Source organism: Cololabis saira, chromosome 13 (assembly GCF_033807715.1).
Source record: "Cololabis saira isolate AMF1-May2022 chromosome 13, fColSai1.1, whole genome shotgun sequence".
In the NCBI taxonomy this organism is placed as follows: domain Eukaryota; kingdom Metazoa; phylum Chordata; class Actinopteri; order Beloniformes; family Belonidae; genus Cololabis; species Cololabis saira.
Genome location: NC_084599.1, coordinates 29980933 through 29999367, shown reverse-complemented (window position 1 = coordinate 29999367; position 18435 = coordinate 29980933). Strand labels below are relative to the sequence as shown.

At 37.4% G+C, this 18435-nt stretch overlaps 1 protein-coding gene across 1 annotated transcript; it reads right to left on the bottom strand.

Moving 5' to 3' along the window:
* Nucleotides 1–1068: 1068 nt before the first annotated feature.
* ttc14 (tetratricopeptide repeat domain 14) lies at nt 1069–15594 on the bottom strand. Its single transcript, XM_061738614.1, has 12 exons — nt 15062–15594; nt 11312–11436; nt 10856–11055; nt 9014–9098; nt 7951–8080; nt 7368–7523; nt 6509–6580; nt 6234–6353; nt 5587–5709; nt 5046–5163; nt 2770–2876; nt 1069–2643 (listed from the first exon to the last, which is right to left on the bottom strand). The coding sequence occupies exons 1-12, from the start codon at nt 15193–15195 to the stop codon at nt 1611–1613; spliced, it is 2403 nt and encodes an 800-aa protein (XP_061594598.1). The 5' UTR covers nt 15196–15594; the 3' UTR covers nt 1069–1610.
* Nucleotides 15595–18435: the final 2841 nt, after the last annotated feature.

The following is an 18435-nucleotide window of genomic DNA, read 5'->3' as shown; positions in this document are numbered from 1 at the left end:
GACAGATGGCTCCTAAAAATCAGCTGCCAAAACCTATTTTTTCATAGCTTTTAGGTCAAAGAACTGAAAATTCAGATTCCATTAGTTTGCATTTGATATCATTTCCTGCTCCAGTTTATCAGTCCCCCCAATCAGAAAGGTTCAAATTCCTCTTTTAAGGATGTTCAAAATAACAGAATTGTGTTTTATCTTCTTTTATGGTATAGGTTTATAGCATCATACATTTATAAAAACCTACTTTATTGCTTTCCATTTAATATGTTGACCTCGTCACACGTACTCGGACTACAATCAGGACCCTGTTTTGCATCTTCCCTGGATGCTCACCAGCAGGACTCCTTGAGGGCATCAAGTAGCATCTCAGCCCTGTTCGGGCACATGGGGCACGTTTGTCCTCCATGTTTCAGAAGCTCGTCTGCTCAAACACACCCAGCCCAAACCAGAGGGACATTGACAGATTAATGCAAACCTCAAGGACAAATGATCCGACAGTGGTCCAATCAGGTGTTTGAGCAAGGAAACATCTAAAACATGCAGTGTACCCAGAGGAGAAGGGTTGGAGAACACCGTAAGGCTCAAAGCACTAGAAGTGGTTTCCATTTCAGAGCTTTTCTCTGCTCCTGTAAAACTGTCTTCAGACAGCTGAGTAGTTTTACCAGATGTTTTGTCCTGAGGATTTTGCCTCATAGCTTCAACAAAACCAGGGACTATGTTCTAATGTCCTTCAGAACGGAACATCTATTCTCCACCTTTATTCTTTAACTTTCAGGTGTGGTTTCTCGAGGTCTGTTCTAGAGACTTGTTTGGATTTAGAAGTTGTTGTAAATCTCTCCAGAAAGATTCACACACGTGTTTTCACACTGTGTTGCTTAATTGGAAGAGTTTTAAAATGAATATTAAAATTCCTCCTAAAAGCCCGTCCATAAACATCAGAATGAGGCAGTGCATGTTTGAAACAACACAGAACGTGGCATTAAAAGCATAAAAGAGCAGGATTATTAAAGAGAAATGTGAAGAAGTCAAAAGATGGCAAGTGGGGAAAAATCATCACTTATTACCAAATGTTTTCACACACTTTTTTCTCCACAGTCAATTTATTGGAATACATCTGGAACATCTGTAAACCAAGCTGTTTGTGATGAACTACAACAAACCACAGAAAGAACATGGCACAGAGCAGAATACTTAAGGCAGTTTTCTCCAAAAAGACCAAATCATATCGACATCACATACAAGATTTTAAAGCTCGTTTCAAATATTTTAGCGACTTGCAGTCAAATTTAACTGAACTTTTAAATCAAAAAGTTCCAACAATCACCAATTCAGTTAATACATCAGTTCAAATCAAGCCGTTCAGATGATGAGTTACATCACGATGATCTAATATGAAGGTAAACCCTGGAAGCTGCAAGCAAGTCGACCAGAAAACACACAAGACATTTCACAGTAAAAATGATGATTTTCTCTAACACTGACAGTAATTAAATGAGGGCAGAAAGTCTGGCCATTTGTGCATTTCTGATTAACAGTCCAGATGATGATTTCATGGTACAAATTCTATCCAATATCCGTACAAGCTGTGGGCGTGTCATGGGCTTTTATTTTGAGGGTTATTTTTTGGGTTTGACTCCTTTTTCCTTCTCAAACTGAGCGATTTGGTTAAAAATATCCAACAGGTTAGAAGGGAGCTCTTTTTTAGACGTCATGCCGCTCTGTCCGTTATGATCTCCAGCGTCCTCTGGTTTTTTCAGTTGTCCTTGAGCGGATGTGTTGCCCTCTTCCTCTGATCTGCCCTTTCTGCTTTCCTTCTCTCGTTTTGCATCTCCCCCCTCCTGTCTCCCTCGGTTATCGATTCTACCCCCATCAAAGGAGTTTCTTTTGAAGGAGTTGAGTCTCCTGTCCAGATGTTTGGAAGCAGAACCAGAGTTTCCTGAATACTCAAGTCTGGAACTAGACTTGTGAGAAGACTCGGCCTCAGCTGAGGAGGAGGACAGCCTTCGTGGTTGATTCTCCTCTATGCTGCTCCTCCTCTTGGAGTCACTGTCCCTCCGGTCTTTCCTGTTATCTTCCTTCCCTCCCTCCCTGCTCTTATCCCCTCTTTCCCTACTCCTGCCTCTCATCTCCTCTCTCTGTGGGCTTCTACTCTGGCTGTTTTTTCGTTTCCACATCGTGCCATCTGTTTTTTCTCTTCTCTTTCCTTCTCTACGTGAGGAATCTGACTCTTCCTCCTCTGAATTTACAGAATTTAACTGGCTCCACGCTCCATCTTCCCTGTCCTTCCCTTTTATCCCTTCCTCATCTCCCTCTCCAAAGAGGAGGCTACTCTTCTGGTTGAGAAAAGTCGCAGAGATGTTGGAAGGTGCAGGGTACCAGTCTACTTCATCATCCTCCTCCTCCTCATCATCATCCTTCTCCTTTCTGTATTTCTCACCCTTACCCTCCTCGCTCCTCCTGCTCTCCCTCGAGGAGATCCTGCGGTGCCGTTTACTTGCACGGTCAGACTTCCTCCGCTTCTTTTTTTTCTTCTTGGCCTTCTTGCGAGTTGAGGAGGAGGATGATGAAGAAGAAGAAGAAGAGGAAGAAGAAGAGCTACTGGAGGAGGACGACGAGGAAGAGGCTGATCGCTTCCGTTTCTTCTTCATCCTAAAATCAAGCGACACAGACTGAAAGTTTTTATTTAAAATCTGCTTTTTAAACTGATGTGCTGGTCACATGTATTTACCGTCAGTATTTAAACGTGCCATACCTTTGAAGCATCAGTCAACATACCTCTTCTCCTCTTTTAAGATCTTACGTAATTTCTCAGCGCTGGTCGGGCCGCCCTTAGCTTTGGCCTGCTCCTTTGTGAGCGCCTCTTCTCGTAAACGAATCGATTTCTTTACAGTTGCCAGACGAGGCAAGGTATTACAACGGCAAGCATACAAACGTATTCAAACCAAAACATTCAATAAAGAACCCAAAACAACATTAATTTATTCATTAAACAATTTGGATCAGAACAAGAAAGTTTGGGAATGCAATGGGAAGTTTGAGCAGGAGTTAAAAAAAAAGTTTGAGGAAGAATAGGTCACAAAATGACAGAACAATGAAAAGAAGACATATTTACCATGACGAAAGCAGTTAGGCCCATGGGCATAATAGGAAGTATCGAAGGAAGTGGATGGACAGAGGTGTAGGCAAAAAGGTACAGACAATTCCAAGAGCATTTGTTCCCCATTGCGATGGAGAAAGTGTAAACGTTACCGTATTTGTAGCAGGGACACGGCACACACCAGTGTCCGGAGCAGGAGGAGGAAGAGGAGGAGAAGGAGTAGTTTGCATGGTGAAGTGGTTTTTTTCACCCCCACAAGGCAGGTGACGAGGCCATGGAGGTCAGAGGGTCAAAGTCCGGAGTAGAGTCACAGACACACACACCAAACACTTCATCAGCATTACAAACCAGTCAGGAGAGATGTTCACAGTCAAACAAAACTTTAGCATCAGCTGCTCGTGTATGTCGGCTCAGAACGTTGGACAGAAGGTCACAGCGCACCCATATCACTTACTCGCCCACCAACACCTCTCATTAGTTTTTTGTGCTTGTCAGCAGACCCTTGTTGTCTTTTATTAGTGCCCAAAATTTGCATTATAAGAATGTGTTAAGTTTTTCTTTTACCCTACAGGATGATGTCAAAATGCAGATGTACTGATTTGGGAAAGAGGAAGAAAAAAAAAAAAAGACGTTATCATCTGAATGACAATCATTACATTCCCCTTTAGTATTTATTTGGGGGTACACAAAATAAATGTTGATTATTTATAAACCAGCAATACTAAGTCTTAGAGATAAGTTATGTTTCAGAGACTGCCACCATGTGGCAGCAACACGGTATAACATGTTATGCATCAGAGTGGAGCACAAACACTAAATAACTACAGAAAAATGTCCAAACTCCAACTATCGGCTGGTTTATTTTCTAGGCGTGTCTGGATTGTTTGGGAAAAAAAAATACTATCTGCAAATACTATCTTAATATCTATCCCATACAAAGTTCTAAGCACCGGCTTTTGTCTTCCTAATCTAATTTATAAAGTAAATATGACTAGTCTCAGCTCAACAATTTCAGAGTTTGATCAACCACAAAAGACTGAGATGGCAATGTTTTCATGTCATGTTTTCATGCAAGTTTAAAGTTAACCATTAGCAAATAAGTGGATGCCATGTTTGATGACTAATTAGTTATTTTAAACAAAGAATGTTTGGTTAGGGTTTAATTAAACCTAAGTGTTACACTGTAATAGTTTAAACACAAAAAACCCTGAATATTTAAAATATAATCACAAAATCGCAGTTGACAGTGTGAACACGTTTTTGTTTTATAGAGTTTTGCACTTTTGGAGTAGGATTTTTTTTTTTGTTATCATTGTGGCTCGTGTTAAATTTAAGTTTTTCTGTGCTGCTGTGGTTTCCATCCACAGCAGAGAGAAATACTTGGTTACGTAACTGCTTGTTGCTAACTCAGCAGTGCATTCTTAGTATTTCACTTAACATGTTTCTTTCTATCCCCAAATTAAAGCATCATAACAAGAACCTGGATGAACCAAAGTCATAGACGCCAAGTCCTCCCATGTTAATATGAAAAAAAGGCCACTTGAGGAAGCGCAGAAGTTGTATTTCTTTGTAAAACAGCAACCGCAGCATGAATATGAAATTACATGAAAAGCTTTTCTGTCAATTGTGTTTTACTTTGAAGGCAGTTAGACTTTTTTTCCCTATTTTATTACCAACAAATCGATACACTATCTCTCCATGAGGCTCCACGAGGTTCTAAAAAGGTTTTGTTTGTTTTTTTCTGATTTCATATTAACCCCATATAGAAATAAGCCTGACTAAACTTTGATGTGCCGTTGTGTTCTTTGACAGTCAAGCCTAAAGTACACACAAAGCACATCTGCAAACGTATCGTGTGTGTGTGTGTGTGTGTGTGTGTGTGTGTGTGTGTGTGTGTGTGTGTGTGTGTGTGTGTGTGTGTGTGTGTGTGTGTGTGTGTGTGTGTGCCACTCACCTGTATGGTATCAGTGATTTTGTGCAGGGCCTCCTTTGCCTCAGGGTTTGAGTCATCGAGAGACAAAGCTCTCCGATACAATCCCTCCGCTGTTACTAGTTTTTCCTGTTCTTCCAGTCTAAAACACACAAACAATACACCCGTAAGCTGATTATGTTAATTGTCTGATAAATAAAACCTTAATTGCACATTCCCGTTGATACTCCCATCACTGCAATGTTCCTTTTATCTATAATAGGAACAAACCAGACAAGTAAATGCTCACCAAGTTCATAAAAAAAGTCTTTGTTTTACAATGATTGTTTTGAGTCTGATACTAATTCAGAGATGCAACTTCTATAAATCAAGGCTGAAGGCTCCACATCAAACCATCTGATTTTAATGTCTGAACACTAGTAAAAGGGTGACAGTAGTTTCACAATATCCGTGAAGTGACCTATAGTCAACAGTTTGGACACCGCCACTCAAAAAGCTGCTGGAGAAGGTGCAAACAGTTAATTCCACAGGATTTCAGTCGTGAATTAAGTGCAGCAGCGCTTACTGTTTTCCTCTCTCCACCAGCGTCTGGCAGAGGTACTTCTTGGCATTGCGGTGATCTGGGCAGTTCTCCAGAGCCAGTTCAAAGTCTGATATAGCCTTCATGATACTGCCTTTGTTAGCATATCTGAGAACAAAAACACAAAAGTAAGTAAGGAAGACACTGAGCAATTATGTTTTGCGATAACCCCAAACTAAGAATTGTGTCAAACCGCTTAAACCTGCTCTTTGGTATGACTGATTGATTGGGGTGATACGGATCCATCTGAAGAGTTTACAACGTGAAAAACCGAGCAGTGAAAGGCATGAATGGCATGTATTCTTATACGGAGTGAGCCACATACAGCTTAACCGAGGAATAGACAAGTGTACTGTGACAGGAACAGGTGTGGTGTCTAAAATATAACTACCGGTAATAAAAAAACTATTTATCCAAGACATTCTTTCTTTGCACACCCCAACTTTTTTCTATTCATAAAACATTTACATCAATCTATTTATCAAGGAGTTTAAAACATAAATAAGAACATACACAATATCCCTAGAATCCTTAAATCTTATATGAGACATTAAACATTGTAAAAGCTATCGACAGTTTATCATTATTGCATGAAAGGTGGGTTTCATGTTTAAAATTTGAAATAAACTCACAGAGCTCCTCTTGCCACCAGCGCTTCCACATTATTAGTGTCAATTTCCAAGGCTTTGTTGTATTCATTCATGGCTTCCACATGACGACTGTGTTTGAAGTGGTCCACACCTGCACGGACGCTGAGAGAACATGCAAAATGATTGGGATTTGTATTAAAATGCAAAGGCCAGAGGCAGAAAGATTAAACACGAGGTTAAACACCTCGTCACCAGTGGCCAATGAAATATGATCCACAAGTACAAGTAATCCATTTCAAAGTTATAAGTTTAGTTACCACTTCAGGGCCCAGGACGCAGACTGCTTCTTCCTGATAACAGATGCAAAATCCTCCTCTTGGAAAAGTTTACTTTGGATAAAAGATACATAAAAACACTGTTAGGTTTGCGACCTTTTGTTTAATGGTTCAACATTTAGGAGAATCAATTTTAACAGGATTCAGTAGACTCAGTAGCAAATGATGTAGCAGAATCCTACAGTAAATTTAAGGGCTTCTTTAATTCAGTAATACTTTATTAACCACAAACAGGGGATTTTATTTATATTTATCAATATATTAAAATTAAAGGAACATTATGGATTCAAACACACTTACATCTATTATTCGATAGTAAGAAGTGTAAATTTTCTTTAGGGCCAAAAACAATGTAAATTGAAGCCGTTTTGAGTGGATTCAGAATATGAGTTTGCAGCAAAATGAAATTTACTGTTTCTTACACTGGAGACTAATAACCAGGAGATGCGTGCACAAACAGCTGTTTTATATACTTTCTGTACACTTAATTAAAGTTACATTTATGTTGGTTTGTTATATAGGGACTGTGTCCACACCCTCACTTGAGTGGTATTTATTTTGGAGGTAAAATTCCAAAATATCAACATTAATTGCCTTTTGGCTGCAAAATGGCAAACCGTTCTCAGCCCAAACTGATTTGATTCACATCATTTTGCTCCAAACTGAAATTTAGTCTGAATATAATACATTTGGGGTTGTTTTGACTTTTTTGTAATAAATTTCAGTGGCTATCTCAATTACTACTGCTTTTCCTTCTGTTTTTTAAAATAAAACCAAAATGTATTTTACGCTTTTTAAAAAAGGAAGACAAAACAAATGTCCAGCCTCTCCACACACTTACCTTTGTAGTCCTCGCATCAATGACGGCGGGTGTGTGTCACTGATTCCCACCTTCTCCAGCAGATAGTCCACCACAGAGGGGTTTTGGTAACCATGGCAGCCTTCCAGTATGCATTCGTATGTCTCATTGGAGTCAGCAGCTGCACGAACACCACGACTAAAGAAAGGCAGGAGTCGTATACCTGAACATGAGCTGTATACAAACTATACAAACCCACTTATCTATAGCCTATGTCCCATCAATTAAAAACAGCAACATTTTCTTTCAACACTAGAGTATAAAATTCAGGGCCTCTAGCAGTCACTTAGCAATAAAGAAACTTACAATCTTTACTTTAGTCTGAAATTGTAGCTGGTCTGCTGCAACCAGAGCAGAAAATATTAATCACTGGCTTGTGGGTTTTCTAAAATATTTCTCATCTAACTGTAGCCGAAAGAGCTCAATGAGTGTTTGGAATTTGGACTGCTACCCTCTTGGCCAGGGCTCCCTTGAAGAAGAGATCTCATAATCTCAATGGAATTTACCCGATAAAATAAAGGTAATAACAATAATAATAATAATAATAATAATATAGTGTTGTTACCTGTAGTGTATGGGGATCTCCTCTCTGGTAATGACACCCAGTTTGATGTGCTCCAAGGTGGGAGAAAGAGAGGCCTGATGGAGAGACACTGTAATCTTTTCCTGGTAACGGTCAATGTCTTTCACTCCAGCTGTAGTATTTAAAAAGTTTAAAAAACAAAAAAGAGAGCATATCTTAAGAAAATAATTTTCTGTGAGCAGTGATGCCTTGTGAAAACAGCAAAAACTCATGTTGGTTTACAGTTGCAAGAACAATAATATCCACCAAGTTTGGCATTTCAAACTATCGAAATCTTCATGTTTTTGAATGAGGATGTCACATGTGATTGCTGGATATAACCAAGACCAAGAAAGCATTATACATGCAGATATGTAGCAACTTGGTTATCACAAGTTAGATTGATCCTCTCAAGCCGGCTATACTTTCTTGTCTCTAACTCTTAACAAGACTAAATGTTTATAACATCGCATTACTGGATTTAAGAAGATTTGAAAGCAGGGATGGTTTGACTGATCTCACAGTGGTAAGTATTGGTCAATTTACAGTGTATGTCTGATCAGTGATCACCCATTGGCCGCTGGATGATCAGACACTGATAAATTATCTTTTTTTCTAGTCCCAGTAAATGCAGAACAAGCACAGCTCTCAGCAAGATGTTTGTAATAGAGTAAAAGCATCAGTGTAGAGTACTAAGAACTAAAGAGAAAATAACAATTTAGCTCCAAAATACAATTTAAACGTGACACAAAGCCATAGTGTATCTGTTCCTGGGTGTGTTTTTAAATCACTTGCCATTGACGTCTGCTTTATGCTGCATTTCCCAGCATATCACCGTAACATCGCTACCGAACTTTTATGCACAAGTGATAAAAACATAAATGTTTGACTTTAACATCCAAGTGAAAAGCCATAATCTGAAAGACTCCTGCAAGATGCTAGCAGATTTTTTCCCATCTGCATTATGCATTTTGTACAGAAATTAAGACATTTCAAAATCTCTTAAAAAAAAAATATAAAACAGAATTAACATTAAGTTAAAATATGGTTTGTTTAAGGCACTCACCTCTGATGAAATCCCCGATCTGATAGTAGGAAAGGGGGTCATCATGACTGCCGGTGGAGGGAATTTCTCTGACATGGCACAGAGCCTGACATCAGGAAATTGCACAATGTCACAACCAGATGAAATAGGCAAAAAAATAAAGGAGTTGAGGAAATCATGAAAATGTAATAATGTTGTTACAATATAGACTGAAACAAGGCCATGAATAATCATAATAATAATTAAAGCTGCAAGCAGTGATGAACGGGCCCTCGCGCGTGCAATTTTCACCAATTATGGTCAAGGACTCAAAACTAAGTCCGATGACACCACCCATGACTCTTTATGTCAAACCATTCAAAAGTTATGTCAGAGACTGTGATCGGATCTCGAGATTTGGGTGGATTGCTGCTCGTGTTTTGGTCGGCTCCGTGTCGGTTTTGTGTTTCGTTTGTGGTTTTTGTTGCATATTTCCAGTGCTCGACGTGTGCCTCCATGTGTTCTTGCTTTCTGGATTGGCAGTGGATGTTACTCCCCCATCCTCTCCCCTCCCCTCAAAAAAAAAAAAAAAAAAAACCTCACTGGGGTTGTATGTGTATATATATGCATGTGTATGTGTATGTATGCGTATATATATGTATATATATTAAATATAGTAATAATGCACATATATATATATATATGCCTTAGGTTTTTACGGGCATGGTATATATGTGTGCAGACAAAAAAAAAGAAGTTATGGCAGAAAATAGGAACTATCAAATATCGACCAATCAGAAGAAGGGGCTAAGTTGCACCAATTAAGGTGAAGGAGTCAAAACGGAGTCCGATGACACCACCCACATCTCTCTATGTCAAACCATTCAAAAGATATAGCAGAAAATAGGATCTATCAAATATCGACCAATCAACTACTAGTATCACTTCCTGTTTAACGTTGAAGTTTGACGCGGCGCCACGGCCACGCCATTTCACGAAAACTCACGATTTTGATAACTTTTCATCGTTAACGTCTTTTGTGTCTCCTGAGCGAGTTTTATGTTGAATGGACGATCCTGCTAGGAGGAGTTCGTTAAAGTACGACACGTGAAAATGGCATAAATTGCGCCAAAATTACTAAATTAATTCAAAATGGCCGACGTCCTGTTCGGTTTCGGCCATGGCGCCAAGAGACGTTTCTTTAAGTTGCGACATGATACAGGTGTGTACCGATTTTCGTGCATGTACGTCAAACCGTATTGTGGGGCTTGAGGCCCGAAGTTTTCTAGGGGGCGCTGTATAGCCATTAGGCCACGCCCATTAATGCAAACCATTAAATAACATTTTTCGCCAGGCCTGGCTTGCATTCAAAATGTGGTGACTTTTGGGGCATGTTTAGGGGGGCAAAAAGGCCCTCATTTCGCCGGAAGAAAAAAAAAAAATTCCTACAGATACAATAGGGCTCGGGCCCTAATAATGGAAGTTTTTTTCTTTCTAATGAGAAACTTTTCAAGATTAGATGTGTGTTTTTTGCCACAGTTTATGAGTAATCAGAAACCAAATAATTCAAATAACTACACTGCCCTGGGGGACCTACACCCACAGCTTCCTCAGGGCAAAAAATTCCCAGGAGTCAGCTGTAGGTTACAGAACAACCATGTTAGATTCATAAACTGAGGCACATCAAGCAGGTATTTACTGCTAATAGAATAGTTCAACTTTCATGGCATGCTGTTTTCCCCCAGGGGTCTAATTCAGAAATTCCCAGAACAACAAAGGCTGTACACGCAACGCAGCAGACAGACATTTATGACGGTTGATTATTCTCGCTAAAGTTTACAGCATGACTTGAATAGTTTTAACAATTTTAATCTGTTCACTTACCGACAACTCTAAGTCCTCTAGGTCTCTCTTCAGGCCTCCTGCCATGCAAAGCAGAGTAAGAAAGAAGCCGTATTCTCGAATATTGTTGATCCTTCCCACCACAATGTCTCCTCTTTCCAAATCCCTGTAAATCATGGATCTTCTCTCCTCATATGAAAGTTCCATGAACAACTCTACCGGTGGCATGATGGCATATGGCTCTGGAAAACGGACACAAACATTCAGACATGTTGTCGATTTTGTCTTATTTAATGAGAATAGTAATGCATTTATATTTGCTAAAACATACTATGGATGAAGGTAGAAAAAGAGAAAACAGATTTTATGACCCGAAGGATCAGCACCACAGTCAATAAACCTTGGCCTTTTACTACCTCTTACATGTCAAAAGCTTTTAATATGGAGGAGGTTCTCAAAGAAAGTAGACATCAGAGACCTGAGAAACCCAACACACACCTGTAGCCTCCTCTTCCTCATACTCCTGTTTCTGAGGATTGGCAGTTTTCCATGTCGGACAGAACAGGATGTCCGCCTTTCTGGCAATAAACTGCTCCACCAGAGGACTGTCATGGTCGTCGCCTCTGTTAAAGAAAGCAAACATGAGCGTGAGATTCTACATTTTGTGTCACAGAACCTCTTATCTTCATCAGCAAGTGCAACAAGTGTTCACATCAGTAAGCTTTCCACTCTCAAAATAGTTATTCTAAATAAAACAATACAGCAATACATTTGGAGATTCAACAGCATATTGGAATTCTGAAACAACTACTGAACAATGATTTATTAAAGTTAATTTTGTCCATGACTTTACAATTTATTTATTGTCGGACAACAATATTGTCGGACAACAATATTTAGGTTTTTAAAATACCTTCCTCTTAACATCAGTTGATAAATGGCGGGTCCCACACACCATCTGGTGACTCTGATGAAGGCGAAAGGAATAGCCGAAACATTTCAGGTATTTAAAAAACCTAAATATTCTTTTCCGACAAAAAGAATCAGCAAATTAAACTACAATCTACCGATAAAACTGGATCCAAAGTAACAATAGCTCCAACAACTCTCACAACTTACATACCTGCCACAGCTACAGAATCAACAATAGTTGTTTGAACTGCAGCCCCACAACAATAGCATCTATTTTGATCCAGACTTACATTTGATTTCCATTGATAATTTTTGTGCGATTTTGTTCCCAGCACATTCAACTATGTAAAGCACAAAACTATTTAATAAGAATATTTCATTCACTCAGATCTGGGATGTCTTATTTTTGTGTTCCCTTTATTTTTTAGCAGCGTGTGTATATATATATATATATATATATATATATATACATACACACACACACACACACACACACACACACGAGGGTTGCATGACATTAGGAAAATGTGATGTGATAAAAAAACACTAATATGACTTGCAATGTACTTAACACCTTCACTCTTTATGTTGACATAAGGGCTTAACTGCCTTCTGCTTTGCTGGAAACACTGACTACAGACAATGAATAGGGGGGGGGGGGGGGGGGGGAGTACTATTACCAGTACCTTGTTATTAGTACAAAATAATAAATGAAAATTGACCTTGCACTTGTGTCTCTATTGGCATTCACTCATATTCACAGTATATAAATACACTGCTTTGATCATTTTAGAAGAATATACTTTAAAGCTCCCCCAGTAAAAGGAAATGGCATATATTAGGTCATCTGGATCTGGTTTGTTGTTTGTCCCAAGAACCAGAACCAAACAAGGTGAGGCAGCGTTCAGTTATTCTGCTCCTCACCGGTGGAACAAACTTCCTGTAGACCTGAGGTCTGCTCCAACTGTAGATCCTTTAAATCAGGGCTAAAAGCATTACTGTTTACTGAAGTGTACCCTTAAATTAAATAGTTACCTGCTGTACTCTACTGCCCTTTTTAACAACTTGTGCTTTTTAATATTTTATTTCTTAATTGTTATTTACTGTTTAATTGTGTCTTTTAATGTCACTTTTAATGTTGATGTAAAGCACATTGAATTACCTTGTGTTGAATTGTGCTATACAAATAAACTTCTTGCCTTGCCTATATTATTGTAGTGCAATTCATTATGTTTATTTTATTTCGTGCCTTTGCGATAACAGGTTTGATATACTTTCGATATACTTTGCAGCACTTATAGGATATATATAAAAGTAAAATATCAGATGATCGTTGCAGCGTATATCAAGTATTTGGTGTTTCACCACTAAAACTGGTGCTGCAGCTAGGGTTGCCACCCGTCCCGTAAAACACAGAATTGTCCTTTATTTGAGAAAAAATGTTGCGTCCCGTATTGAACTAATACGGGACGCGATTTGTCCCGTATTTTCATTAACGCCCCATACACACGTCTGTCACACACACATCAACACTAAATTTAACAATAATGAACAAAATAAAACACAGGAAACATTAAGGCCAGCAAAATTTTTGTGGCGGGACAACAGGACCTGCTGCGATCTGTGCCCAGATCTTTCTATGTGTGTGCCAGACAGCGGGGAGGACTTCACCTCCAGGTAGGGCTTGGGAATTGGGGATTAAAAGTTGCGTTCCGTATTGAACCAATAAGGACATATATTATGCTCTTATTTATTGATGTCATAATATACAGGTGAAGGTTATTTCCCCACTACATTCAAAGTGAAATATTTCACGCCTTTATTTGTTATCATTTTGATGATTATGGCTCACAGTTTATGAAACCCCAAATAAAAAATAAATTAGAGAATATTTTATGAAATCAATAAAAAATTCCATCATCAAAATTATAACAAATAAAGGTTTAACATATCTTGCTTTGCATGTAATAAGACTAGTTAATATATTAGTTTCACCTTTTAAGTTGAATTGTTGAAATAAGTTAACTTTTACACCATATTCTAGTTGAATTATTGAAATAAATTAACTTTTACACCATATTCTAGTTGAATTGTTGAAATAAGTTAACTTTTACACCATATTCTAGTTGAATTGTTGAAATAAGTTAACTTTTACACCATATTCTAGTTGAATTATTGAAATAAATTAACCTTTACGCCATATTCTAGTTGAATTATTGAAATAAATTAACCTTTACACCATATTCTAGTTGAATTATTTAAATAAATTAACCTTTACACCATATTCTAGTTGAATTATTGAAATAAATTAACCTTTACACCATATTCTAGTTGAATTATTGAAATAAATTAACTTTTACACCATATTCTTCACCTGTAGCTTTATTCTACATCTGGGCTGATGTGGACATACGTAGCATAGGAGGCTATTTCATTTTCTAGTATGGTTGGCTGTCTGTACAGTCATGCACGTTCAATGCTATTAAAGCACTTTAAACTTTAAATCAAAGCATTTTGTTTTTTCATATAAAATAAACACATTTTTATTCAGTTTAGAAGTTTTTTTTTTTTTTGGCTCCTGCGCTGCTGAAATCCGGGCGTCCCTTATTTCTATTTCTGAAAGGTGGCAACCCTAGCTGATTGGATGACCATGAACACATCACAAGTGGTTTGAAAAAAAAAAAATCGGTGTTATGTATCACAAGTTTTATGGGTGTTGAATTCATTAAACCACATTCAATCAGCCCATATATATGATTTTTAAATCAGCCCATATATATGATTTTTTTTAATAATTACTGTTTTGTGATATATATAGTCTAGATGACCATGAACACATCACAAGTGGTTTGACCAAAATCAGTGGTATGTATCACAAGTTTTATGGGTGTTGAATTCATAAAACCACATTAAATCAGCCCATAATATGATTTAAACCACATTAAATCAGCCCATAATATGATTTAAACCACATTAAATCAGCCCATAATGTGATTTTATAATAATTACTCTCTTGTGATATAGTCTAGAGATGACCATGAACGCATCACAAGCAATATGACCAAAATCAGTGGTATGTATCACAAGTTTTATGGGTGTTGAATTCATTAAACCACATTAAATCAGCCCATATATATGATTTTTAAAATCAGGCCATATATATGATTTTTTAATAATTACTGTTTTGTGATATATAGTCTAGATGACCATGAACACATCACAAGTGGTTTGACCAAAATCAGTGGTATGTATCACAAGTTTTATGGGTGTCTTTGAATGTCGAATATCCAATATCCAATATCAAACCAATTCAACCGCGGTGTGAAGCCAACATACCGTTCACACGTGGCTTTGCACAGATCAGACACAACCACTTGGAAATCCGGGTTTTCCGTTTGTTCACATTGGAGTTTGTTGAAGAGAGACTCTCCGTGAAACGCCAGACACTGTTTCAACAAGTCTCTGTCCATCCTGCAGCTCCAGGACCGCAGTCACATTCCTGCACAACGTGGCCAAATACACTAACACTCCCGCTGCTGGCTTTGGTTTACACCAGTTAAGAGGTTCGTCTCAATACCGGGACAGCGCGGAACTCATTTGTTTCCAAACGTGGGTGATTTTAAACACGAAAACAACCTGCCACAGAAATGCTGGTAAGGTTATTCGGCTAACGAGCTAACAAAAACACAAAAAAACATGTGAATTCAGCGCTGTGTTATCTTCAAAAAAAGAATAACACTAGTCAAGGACTTTACATGCGCAGAAACAATGTAAAACAAAAACATAACTCATGCAAACATTGTAAAAAGTTAAAGAATAGCTTCAAACTCGATGACTCAAATATCCAAGCCTAGCCTCGGTCGAGTGCGCATGCGTGTGTCCAAAAAGTGTTACATTATAAAAGTGTTGCGGGAAACGGGGTTGTGCTAGGAACCATTATTCTGTTGTGAATTATATGATAAAAATGTATTTTTTTAAATTAGTTATGCAGAAGACAGCGTTTGATTTGAAACTGATAATCCGTTGTGGCGCTTCATAAAAGAGAAAAGCTGTAAAATAATAAATAAATGAATGGCTTTGAGGTAAAGCATTCACCAATCTGACTCCTTATGTAAACAATAATAAAAAATGATAAATGTTTTTTTTTCCTAGGTCGATAAACAACGCTGTCTGTATATTATGGTGTTTCAAGTAAACCCTAATGGTAGGGTTATGCTGATAAAGTATATCTCTTTATACCGTTACTGCACTTTTGTAGACATTACAATTACATCTTCTCCTTTAGTTCTGCTTTTCTCTCCTGTTGCAGGTATCTCAAGCTCTAGATTCTGATCTGTGAATAAAAACTGGTCCAGAGTTGTATCCTTTATTTCTGTGTGTGTGTGTGTCTCAATGACTCAATGTGTTTTCTCTTTCACCTCTGGAAGTGTCGAGTTTTTTCTCCCTTGTATAAATGTGTTTACTAAGGGAAGGAGTGCATTTCTGTATTATTTAAATGTTTAATGATTACCTATATTATGCTTATTATCATCGTTTGCTTGTATATTGGTAGTATAAATAAAAGTGAAGTGAAACAGAATACAAATGAAATGTATAATGTAAATAAGAAACCTGTTTGACAACTTTACTGAAGGTTTCCCGTAAAGCATAGAAAGAGTAATGACATTTTTAAATCAAGAGAGAAAAAGAATTGCTGTCTTCATTCTTCAACATCTACATCTTGATAAAATTGAATGTAGCCCACACGTTTGTTGAGCTGTTGTTTTTGAATACTTTATCCCCCCAAAATTACTTAGGTCTCAAAATCTAAAGAAAAATTAAATCTTAAAGAAAATTGCAAACTAGTCAGTAGTCCTGAAGTCCTGACCTGTGTGTCCTTCGTTGCATGTCATGTTCTCTCTTGTTCCTTATCTTTGCACACTTTCTCATTTGGCAACTAGTCCCCAAAAAACAATTACAATCTAAAAAGGAAAGAAAAAGCGAAGGTGTTAAAGTACTGTTTCCATAAAGTACACTTTTACATTTCAGCCAAGCTTATTAAAGCAAAAAATATATAAATAAATAATTGAAAAGAAGATTTTTTGCTGACACCTATTTACGATATATTGACTTGCTCTTTTCCTGCCACTGAGAATTAGACAAGCACATATCTTTAGTATCATTTTAGTTTTTGAATGTTTTCTCTTTTAGTTGTCTAAGAAGAGTGATGAAAAAAAACATTTGAAAAAAAAAATCAATTTTCAACTTTTTACTCTGATAAAGCTACGATAAAAGTCACTTTTCTATTTGGAATAATGATATTTTAATGATGCCTTAAGACTTACTCTCTACTTTTTATTGCAACAATGATTTGGACAGTTTAAATCACGTATCACATGTGCTTTGGTTTTTTTTTTCTTTTTCATACCTCATAAAAGAAAGCAGTTTTGTGTTTAACTTTTCTCAAGCAGAAACTGAAGAAGGAATTGAGGAAGTAATTGATGCTGTTCATAAATCTGGGAAGGTTTACAAGGTTATTTAAAAAAAGAAAATAAAGGAGTGTCCATCATTCCATGTGAAAGAGATTATTTACAAATGTGGACAACATGAAACCCTGCCTGTTCAACAGCTTACGTTTGGTTGAAACTCAGTCAAGCAAAGACAAAAATCCAAATCACACCAGCAAATCTACCTTAAAATAAAAAAAAAATAAAGGATGGACATTGCAATGGCCCAGTCAACATCCGGACCTGTAAGAGAGAAAACCCCCCACAAAACTCATTGAATCAAGTGGGACAAATTTCCTCTATGGTAACGTGGCACATTGGCAACATAATACCAATATATTTACAATAGAAGAAGGTTGAACTTTCCTCTACTCATTCTGGTAAAACAAGTAAACATACCAAATATTCTTAAAGAATTGAGCACTCAGTCTAAAGCTGAATTATGTGAGGTCAGTAAAGATTTTTTTGGGGTTCTTAGCTTATTAATGGCCATTTTATGATTTGGTTTGCATCTCCCTTTTTATTCTACACACATTTGTATCTTTGACCTTACCTTTTCAGGTTCAGGTTATTTGAGAAAAAAAAAAGAAAACAGCTGTCTCTGATGCCTTGTCACTCCTCTTTGAATAGCTGAGGGAGGAGCAAATTACAAACCCAACACAATGTGAGCTCACAGACTAAAAAAACCTGTCAGTACTGAGAGGAATAAGGACAAACACCATTCATCATGAAGAAGAAAATCTTTTGTTTTATATTTTTTCTTGGATATTTTCATGCATCTTCTGCACAGGGTAAATATTTAACTAAAGTTAATAATTTGATAGTTTTCATTGTTTCACTTTAGAAAATCTGGATTGTGGACAGTAGAATTTACTGAATGACAAATGTAACATAAGAGTATTAGGTGGTACGTCTGTAGGCCTACCTTAAATTTAACATTTCGGAAGATGTGTTACATGTTTAATCTACTTTTGATATTTCCCATTAAATTGAACATTTTTGAATAAATCCACTAAAAAGTGGGCTACTTTCTGCACAACTTCCCGATTACAGTAAGCAAGACAGGTCATTTAATGCATTTTATGTTAAATATTATAGATTGACCAGCACTCACTGGCCTTTATTATGTGATTAAGTTAGTATTTCATACTTGAATGGTCTGTTGTCAAGGGCATTGAGGACTCATAAACAAACGCATTTAATTTTGACTGACTCAGCAGTAAG

Bases quoted from the DNA above. Each gene is read 5' to 3' on its own strand.
- ttc14 (XM_061738614.1), bottom strand. From the start codon at position 15,195: ATGGACAGAGACTTGTTGAAACAGTGTCTGGCGTTTCACGGAGAGTCT. The intron at 11,056-11,311 runs GTGTGTGTTGGG...TCCGTTTTCCAG, and splicing joins TGAGGAAGAGGAGGCTACAG to AGCCATATGCCATCATGCCA. The intron at 6,581-7,367 runs GTAAGTGTGTGG...TTTTATCCAAAG, and splicing joins TTGATGCGAGGACTACAAAG to TAAACTTTTCCAAGAGGAGG.